Raw genomic sequence first — 10483 nt, forward strand, 5'->3', positions numbered from 1 at the left:
TCCATCGACGCGCTCAAGAAGTACTTCGATTTCATCAACGAGCTCACCATCCAGACGCTGGACACATGGCTCAGTAGGAGAGTCTTCATGCTAGAAGAGACCTCATCTGTAAGCAGACGCCATATCTTGAAATCTTGCACAAGATTTTCTTCAGATTTTGATTGAGATTTTGGTTTCTGCTCGCCAGTTCATGTTGAAGGTGATCACCATCTTGCTGATGAGCTTGGAGTCAGAGGGGGAGGAGCAAGAGAAGTACTGGAGTTTTGTTTTGATTTTTGGGCTGCAATGTCTCTTGCTTGTGTATGTGGTGCTCGGTGTGGTGAGTTTGAGCTCGGCCGACTAGGAAGAAGGGGGGACGAGGAGGCACGGAGGAGAGTGGTGAGGAAGAAGGGGAGCTCGGCAGTGGCAGCGGCGGAGTAACGGTGGCAATGGCAGTGGGGGAGCAGCATCCGAGCCGTCTCAGAATCGAGCCGGCTCGGATGCTGCTCCGCCGCCAATTTTCTGCTTTTTATTCTTTGAAAATAACAATTGTGCTGGGTAGTTAACCGGCATTGATACTAGTTGAGTAGCAGTGCCGAGTAAAGAGTATCGGTTGAAAAATCGGTAGTGAAGCTATCTTTCAACTATCACTGATATGCCTTTTTTAGTAGTACATACACACAAATAACAAGTTTGAGATGAAACACGAGGAAAACCATAAACTCTGAGTGCCATAGACACAAATTCCATGTACATCAAGGCTAGTGACACACATGCATTCCAGTGGCATATACACAAATAACAAGTGTGAGATGAAACAGGAGCAAAACCACAAACTCTGAGTGCCATACACACAAATTTTCCTTCTCTAAAAGACCCACGCAACGGGCACGGCCGAATTGGACCCTGAAGACCGTGCAGCGCCGCGCCTGCTTGCTCTACTCTGAATGCTTCATCTTGGTCGTTTCCTTGCGCGGCAGCACAATCGACGAGCGCGCGAGAGGACTGAGGAAAAGCAACCGGCCGGCTCAAGTTGTTGCTCGTAATTTCTAATAATAATATGAACAGCGAAGATGCTATAGGTTCATTCGTTGAAATGTTGCACAGTTCTAGTTTCTCAATTATGTATAAAACCTTAAGCACGTACGTCAGCATCAACAACCCAAACGAACACACTCCAGTGTAACATAATTCAAAGTGAATCGTCCATGCATCTGTTAAGCATGAACCGAATTTATTCAATTTGTAGATGCTATTACGTAGAACCCAAAGAAAGCAAGAGCGCAAAACCAGCGACGCACGTCCATGTGCCTGCGCAGGCGCGGTCACTACTACTTCTGGGAAGGCGTGAAGGAGACGAGCTCCTTGGACATGAGCCACGCCCTGACGACCACGACCGCGTCGAACGGCCTGTCGCAGCCGGTGGCTCGGTCCCGCGCGATGACCTTCAGGTAGTACGCCACGCCGGAGACGACCTGCTCCTGCGCCGCGGCCACTGCCCTGAAGGAGAGGAGGACCGAGACGGGGTCGTTGCCGCGGCCGCCGCCGTGACGGAGGCGGCGGTTGTGCTCGGCCACGGCGAACCGGCCCAGGGACTGCACCTCCTTGTTCGAGCCTACGTCCTTGATATCCCTCCGCCCGCCCACCACGGCCGCCGGTGCGGACGCTGCTTCGGCGGCCACGGAGGTGGCGACGATGAGGAGGAGTAGGAGTAGGAGGGAGGTGGCGCCTGTGGTGGAGGTGGCGGTTCTTTCCATTGCTTGTGGTGATACGGTGGAGGGGCAGGCTTGGAGTACGTGTATATGTAAAGTGTAGATCTGAAAGGTGGTGGCTGTCATCGGAGTAGAGAATAATAATGCGCTAGGACAAAAGCATATACAATATATCGCCAATAGCCATTCCATGGAATGATCGATAGGGTTGCCCATTCACGTGACCAATAGCGACAATCGAGCGCTTCGGTGTGCGTAAATTGTGGAGAAAATTCAGCACCTAGCTAGCTAGCTACAATTATGCGATTGTCGGCATTTACGTGCGCTGCATTGCTTCGGAAAAAAAGGAATCGTAAAGTTTTCATCAAGTTTGTTTCGAGCACCTAAAAATACTGAAATTGTTTCCTAAATGTTACTATAAAACATACTTGCAATGGGCATTTGTTCTGTCAGAGAAAGGAAAGGGCAAGTTAGCTCGACTCGACCTGGCTCGATTAAAACGAGCGGATCTATAGGCCCACACCAAACCTTGTTAACTTAGGGGACGTTGGCAGTTCTGTGGCTTTTGATAAGTACATATTTATTTCTACACTCTTCCGACACTTCAACCGCCTGACAATGACGAGGATTTCAGTCGAGGCGGATGGAGGGGTTAGGATTTTGGTTTGAGGTTTTGGTGCTCCAAGAGGTCACCGGGCTTAGAGGGAGGCCCAACACTATGACTGGACTAACGGTGTGTGGCGATGCGGTGGTGAGGTGAGACGGTGGTGACACCATCGGAGCCACGGGTGGCCTGAGGATGGTGAGTGGTGTCGTCTGTGGGGGAGTCGAGGAAACAGTTTGGCAACACCTGGTTAGTGCAGTGGCAGGCGGCACCAGCGGATCCGACAGTAGGAGCGTCACTTGTGACGGGTGAAGGAGGCAGCCCGGGGTGAGCGTAGTTGTAACAGGGACAAGTTGAGAGAAGAGCAGCATGTCTGAGGTTGAAGACAACCTTTGGACTGCCCGATCATGATTGGACGGTTATCTGTCGAGCGAAAACAAACTAATTTTCAGGCAGTTGAAATATAGCACCTCCCTTATTTCTAACTTTTGATGCAATTGTTAGTTCAAAATATTTTTCTAGATCTCTACAAAAAATTCTACTAGAATTGACAAATATTTCTCTAACTAACAATATTACACAGCGCAACATATACCGCAATCACAAACGAACCCTCAACAAGCCAAGTCGAAGTAGTTCAGTTAGCATTACTACAAAATACTACATATGTAGCGTCCTATTAGTGTCAGTTCAACAATAATCAGTATTGAAAATGTATCAGTATCGGTTCTTAAACTCCTGCGCGCAGACAACAGCTGAAAAGATAAGAACCGCCACTGATAGTCACTATCAGTATCGGTTATTGACTGTAACCGGCACTGATACATCAGTACCGGTTCCAACCACTAACCGGCACTGATAGTGACCGTATCAGTGTCGATTATAGCCGCGAACCGCCACTGATTATTGCTACTATCATAGCTCATTTTATAAAATTCATAACTTTTTCACACAAAGTCAGATGGGAAAAAACTTTATATGAAAATTATAGCTCTCAATGAGATCTACAACTTTTTAGTTAAATTTTTTTTAATTTGAGGCCATTTAAATACCTAAATAATTATAATAATGTTGCAGCAGTGGTCGATGACAGCTCACATTAAAAAATGCATAACTTTTTCACACAAAGTCGGATGGTGAAAAGGTTTATATGAAAATTGTAGCTCTTGACGAGATCTACAACTTTGTAGTTGATCGCTTTTTCATTAGAGATCATTTAGATATCCAAATAGCTATTCAAATATTCAGTCAGAAGATATCAAAATGATTTATTTTTCTACTGTACTCACGAACGGACAATAGCTTAGATGGTTAGAGAGGTCATGCGTGCGCACAGGCTGTGAGGTCTTGAGTTTGAGTCTTGGTTACCGCATGCGAGTGAATATCACGTGACTTTGCAAATATTGGACGTGGTCAGGTAGGCAGCATCTGGTTGCGAAAAAGAAAATTTGAAACTTTTTTTAGCCCAAAAAACGTTGAATCGAGACCGACTATCAGTACCGAGTAATTAGTATCCGTTCAAAATCCACTACTGATAAAGATTTTGAATCAACACTGATAAGATGTTTTGGTGTAGCGTAGGTTAAAACTTCGCTAGGCGTAGCTGTCGATAACAATGATGGCCTTTGGTTTAAGTAAGATCGATAGTCTCTTGATGAGGACACTATGGATGTCCTACTCAAAACCGACAATAAGGATAAGCATAGTGTGGCACTACTGTTAGAGGTTACTTGCAAGCCACCCTAAGTAGAACAAGGCCAAAAACAGTCCACACTGCCACCCCTAATAAAAATGGCCGGATCTAAGAGTAAGGCATGATGATCCTTCGTGTGCCCAACCCCCTGTTTCTATGGATTGCACTGCATTATACTGGGAGACAGTGCCTCAGTGGTCGCCCTTCATTTCCTGGAACTATATGTTGTGGGCGATCCAAATGCATTCTCATCTGCACGCAAGTTGAAAGTCATCTTCAATCGGGCGATGCACTACTCTAAGCAGATCTAGTGCATAATGGAACGAGGTATTTCGGTTCCAAGCTAGCTAGCTGATGTACGATTTTGTGTTTTTGAATTTCGACGTAGATATAGCTCGATCTAGTCGTTTTCAAAAAGAAATAGCTACGGTCGTTTCTGCCAAAAAAAAAAAAACTGTGACATTTCATATAAGAAGAAGAATTCATGGTTTCGACAATGTTACATGATTTGTATCTTTCTTCCGTTGGTGATAAGATTACGTGAAGTCTTTGTAAGGTGAAATGCGTGTACCATGTATGTCCGCAGTATGATCCCTTATCAGACTCAGATGCCAACAATATATCGTTTGGGAATGGGGACCCTAGCAGCTCTTCAGGGTTCAGCTCAAACTTCTCAGCCAGACAAAGAACGCGGATTTTTACCAGCTCTCTTTACCACGTGTCCCCCTCTTTCCTCTTAATTGCATGTATCAACCGTTAAATTAGGGAAGAACGACATGAATTAAGGTCTCATAAGGGTTTTTTTATGAAGGATCTCATAAAATTTCCTTCTAGCAAATTTAGACTAACTTACTTACACCCTTGCTGTGCACTAGCTTAAGCAACAAATATGACAATAATAAATTGAGCACCAACTAGCCATCAAAACCTGACTAATTGTATGATTTCTTGAATGAGCCGAAGAAATTTGACCATAAAAATAGACGATTATAGTGCCATCTTCTTCTCTCTCTTTTTCTTTTCTTTTTTTCTTTTTGAGAGAGAGGGGAGCTCCATATATTAAGCTTGAGCAAGAGTACAAACGTTTCTCAGGTCTGCTTGCATAAAAACAGGTCTCCATGACAAGAGACCTGTTTAGCACAAGAATGACTGAATGAGAAACATAATTACAGGGTCATGAAACATATATAACAAAGATTGAAATCTAGAAACCTCATGCGAGGCCCTTTAAATACAAAAGTATAGGGAATATATCTGCCATGTTACTTCATGCGAGGCCACGAATTATATATATCTGTCATATATATATATATGTATATGTATATATATACACATATATATTTATGTATATATATCGTCAAGTAGCAGGGCGGATATATTCCCCATACCTTTGTATTTAAAGGGCCTCCCATGAGGTTTCTAGATTTCAAACTTTGTTATATATGTTTCATTCTTTGTTATATATGTAATTATGTTTCTCATTCAGTCATTCTTGTGCTAATATTAAAAATATGTGTGTCTTGCATATACATATATGTACACACACTTGTCTATTGACTACCGACGTCTGTTCATCGGGCGAGATCAAGATCTTCACCAATAACGGGCGAGACCTTGTAGAGCCCAATAGTCAGAATATATTAAATAGTTTTCCCAGGGTCTTGTCTGCTGAACGATCGAGTTCTTTATTGTTGTGACGTCTACAGGCCCACCTAAAAGATCTCGCCCGAATGTAATCGGAGCGGCCTTGCCGACGTCAGCGCCCCTATTTGATTCGAACTCAGCCGTGAGAGAGAGGATATGAGAGGGGACGGGAGGAAAAAAAATTGCATCGAAGCCCTACCGAAGTAAAGAGGTATGTTTGTTTTCTTTGTATTTTTTTTACAAACCCGGTAGGATAACCACTAGAGGTAAGTTAGAATGTAGATCTAGATTTAGAATTAGGATTAAACATAGTTTAGCAACTAGATCATGTTTCTATGCATATTTTAGCAATTAGATGTAGTATTTAGATATATGTTAGGTATTAGATGTAGGATTTAGACATAGTGTAGTCATAAGCTAGGTAGTAGATGTAGGATTTGGAGGTGTTTGATGTAGTAATCCAGGAATATTTTGTTCCAGTATAGGATACATGTTGGGCCATGTTTGTAATAAATTTTTAATTGTAGATGTAGTTTTACATAATTATTTTTGTTCTGTTGCAATAATGTTAGGGTTTTTATCGATGGTTGCCAAGTATGTCGGATCTATGGCAATTTAGGATTTTTATGAGGATAGTGAAATATTATATGTTCTGAAAGGGGTAGTACTATCTGTATTTTAGTCAATAAACAAGGGTATCTTCAGACCTATGCACAAAAGTGTCAGACACTTGTACGCATGGTTGATGCAGGGTTTCAAAATAGACCTCGAGGTTCAAGAGCTGACCATTAGCATTGTGGAAAATCGAGTGAGAAATGGTTTGTACTGAGAGGTGTACCCACTCAAGGAAGAAGAAATGTGGAAGAGGTACCTGCAGGATGTTGTGCAAAGAGGTTGGCCTCCTATGTTGCTTGTGCAATGGAAGAATAAGGAGGCAGTTAGGGAGATGTAGGGTGAGGGTACGCAGAGGAGGAGGGTGATGAGGATGTTAATCCGGATGGTGCACATTCATCAGATTATCCGACTAAACCGACCAGTGAGGCAGACGATAGGAAACGAATCCCTTATCTAATAGAATAGATGGAGCGGGATAATCTTATGGCTAATGAATCTACTGAGTATGACATCTGACATGATAAGAGCAATGCTCCTGTTCCCACAAACTGGAACAATCCCAACTTTAACAACCTTGTGGAATAATCCCAATTTTAACAACCTTGTGGTCAATGAGCGAAATCAAGTGTCCTGGGAGTATATGCAGAATGAAGTCACTGAGGGTGCTAGGTATCCTACCAGTCAGGCCATGAAGGATATTGTGACTCAATGGTCGACATCGCTTCGACATCAGTTTTATGTTGTCGAGTCAAGCAAGAAGGAATATGATATCAAGTGCATGAAGGAGGGTTGCCCGTGCCGGGTGCACGGCTTCAAGGGGAAGTGGGTTAAGTATTGGAAGTGTTGATTGTGATTGACCACACTTGCACGATGGAAGAACTTGAGTCTAGCCATAGGAATATCACCTCAGCCTTTGTCACCAATGTGATATACGCCTAGATTGTGAATAACCTGAATTACAAACCAGGGTCTATAATCAATTAAATTGAGAAGGAGTACAAGTATACTAGTAGCTACAACAAGGCTCGAAGGTGGCCACACAGTTCACCTATGACCAGGCCCTGCTTAAGGCCCTTATCGACAGGTGGCGTCCTGAGACACACACATTTCACCTCACGTGCGACGAGATGGCACCCACGCTCGAGGACATCTCACTCCTGATGAGCCTGCCTTGCGCAAGTGCCGTTGTTAGGGCTAAAAATGTGGGCGTGGCATAGCGCGCTGAGCTGCTCGGACACTTCTCCGTCGTTCAATGGAGGGACGACCTAGCCCCATTTAGGACTTTTCCAAGGACCGAGAAGCACGGACCAACGATGGCCTTTCTCATTCAATTTGTGGTACGTATGTCTTGTACTGTTTTGTCATCTCCTATACGTTACTAACGGATGAAGATATTTGTAATTGTTCCTTCTTTTGACAGGCGGAGAACATCCACCCACTAGCAGGCGATGAAGATGTGTCCCACCACTTGGAGGCATACCTCATGTGGTTGTTCGGGTGGGTCATGTTCACCAAGACCCATGGATACATGGTCTTAAGGAGCATATCCAGATATTGGTCGCACGTGCCTCGACCTCAACCTGTGCAGAATGTCCCTTTGCAAATAAAAGTTCATGGTCATCTTATAGGTGATGATCTTACCGAGTACTTGACTTGAAGTCATCTTCTTGATTTCATTGTTGTTGTAGATGATGGAGACTATCAATTTTTACTTTGGAAGAAGAGCTTAAAGTATTCTTCTCGCCACTTGATCATCGTCAATTGGCGTCAAACCTAGCCCATTGATCTCATTGACAAGAATATTCAAACGTGAGTACATATCATTAGCACTTTCATGGGGTAGTTGCTTGATGTCATTAAGCTTAGTTACAAGCACATGATATTTCTCATTACGCGTATCCTTTGTGCCTTCATGTATTTCAATAAGACTATTCCAAATATCATGTGCATTGATAAGAGAATAAATATAATTAAATACATCAATATTTAAAGATAATAAAAAGATACTCTTTGCCTTTGTCCACACCTCCTAATTATAACTTTAGTACATCACTTCTAACTCCGGGTTTGTTATCTTACGCCTTGTCGTTTCAAGGAATAGATCGACCTTATCAGGCCTCTATATTGTGGGGGCTGCATTAGAGAGGCTGAAACAAAACATGAGTACGAGATTATGATGGAGGAAGCACGGCTGAGGCAGGAAGCACAGCACGAGCAGCAACAAGAACATCAACGCCGAGAACAAGAACATAAGCAACAGGCCGAGGAACTTTAGAGGCATGAGGAGAAAAATTGTTTCTGTTAGGACATTATAAGGAGGCAAGAGGTCGTACTTCAAAGGCGTGAGGAACACCTACAAAGGTGTGAAACACTCCTACGCTGGCAAGAAGAGGCTGAGCGTGAAGCGGCATGTTAACAGAGGGAAAGACATCCCTGGTCAACCCAGTAGAAGACTTTTTTCTATCCGTATCAATGTAATATTATCTTCAACTTTGTGTTACCTGCACACATCCAACCATGATAATAAAATTGATGGCTTCTACTATAACTGGTCACATTACTAAACATGTACTCCATTTTCAGACCTAGCTTTTTCAGCATTAGCATTCTCATCACTTCCTTTTTCATGCCTAGACTTTTTAGAAGTGGTTTTTTCATCACTAACCTTTTAAGACGTAGCCTTCTTAGACGTAAGCTTTTCAAAATTAGGCTTTTCAGAACTAGCCTTTTCAGATGTAGGCTTTTCAGAACTAGCCTTTTCAAATGTAGGTATTTCAAAAGTAGTCTTTTCAGAAGTGGCGTTTTCAGAAGTAGCCTTTTTAGATATATGCTTTCCAGAAGTAGCCTTTTCAGATGTAGACTTTTTAGAAGTAGCATTTTTAGTTGATATGACCACACCTTACTGCAGAATCATATGTTTTCCAGGGCCGATTTTTGTGGACTTAGTCCATGAGGTAGGACAAATCCATTGTATAAATAGATGACATCCTGCCCACATGTAGAACCACACCAGTAGCCTCAACCTCCAAAACTCGGACGAAAATGGCGTCCGATCCATTCCCGAAGAAATACATACCGGATACTACGCTTGATGGGGTTAAAGTGCCCATGTGCTGGTGTGGAGACCCTTGTAGGGTAATAAAGTCCTCCGAGTTCTCCTACACATACGGAAGGAGGTTTTTCATGTGCCGTAACTATAGTACGATCCACCCTAGTGAAGCACCAATGCTGGCTCTTGTCGCCAGGTAATAACTTTTGGCAAAACTACTCTAGAAACAACTAAGTTTACCACTTAATATTTCGTTCCTCATTGCAGTTGCCACCACCATTATATGACTTCTTACGGTGGCTAGATATTGAGCAGTCCAAAGTGGATATGTTCCTCCTTCACACTAAGCATTGTGCTGCTTGGAGACGCTTCCATAAGATGGAAGTTGACGAGAGGAGGGAGGCTACGCGCAAGCGCATTTAGAAGGAGTAGCAGAAGATGAGGGAGGAACGTAACCGCATCATGGCAGAGGCACGTGAGGGAGAGGAAGTATGAGAGAACACGTTTGGCGTGTGAGGCGGGACCGGAAGTGGCAAGGAAGGGAAAGTACCTATGTTGCCCTCAGTAGATCAAATGTTGTAATCCTGTTGTTTACATTCCCTAAGGTATGTTGGTTTTAGACGCGGTACTGATTTTTATAATGATCGTGTACCATGCATACCAATGCCCATGTATGTCATAGTTCCCATTAAAATCGCCATGTTCAACTTTTCGTTTCCATCAGATCGGGGTATCTAAAATATCACACACACATCTAATGGCATTGGACGATTCGACAAAAAAGAATTGCAGCACACAGACCCCTATTATGCTGCAAATTAAATTAATTCGGCCAAAGTAAAGTGTTGCCTATTCATTTGGGGACACCTTGCTATTGCCTTATCAACGGGTGAGATAAAGGTGTTGCCTATTCATTGAGCGACAGCAAGATCTTACCTGGTGAACGGGCGATACGTGCCACATCAACAGATTTTTTTTATTCTTTGGCAACTAGGACCCACAAGGTGTCGTCCGTTTATTAGGCAAGACTTTGATCTCGCTCAATGAATGGGCGACGGTGACCTATTGTTGCAATTTTTTAAATGACCGTGTAATTTTACAAATATATATACATACATGGTAGTATTATTATACACATATAAGTATAGAATACTGTTCTACATCATAGACCTAACCCAACCAACTAG

General features: G+C 43.1%; 1 protein-coding gene across 1 annotated transcript; it reads right to left on the minus strand.

Annotated features, from left to right (window-relative positions):
- Positions 1-662: 662 nt before the first annotated feature.
- Positions 663-1800, minus strand: LOC133923451 (cysteine proteinase inhibitor 10-like). Its single transcript, XM_062368746.1, has one exon. The coding sequence runs from the start codon at positions 1734-1736 to the stop codon at positions 1311-1313; it is 426 nt and encodes a 141-aa protein (XP_062224730.1). The 5' UTR covers positions 1737-1800; the 3' UTR covers positions 663-1310.
- Between the last annotated feature and the right edge of the window lie 8683 nt (positions 1801-10483).

Source organism: Phragmites australis, chromosome 7, assembly GCF_958298935.1.
Source record: "Phragmites australis chromosome 7, lpPhrAust1.1, whole genome shotgun sequence".
Lineage (NCBI taxonomy): Eukaryota > Viridiplantae > Streptophyta > Magnoliopsida > Poales > Poaceae > Phragmites > Phragmites australis.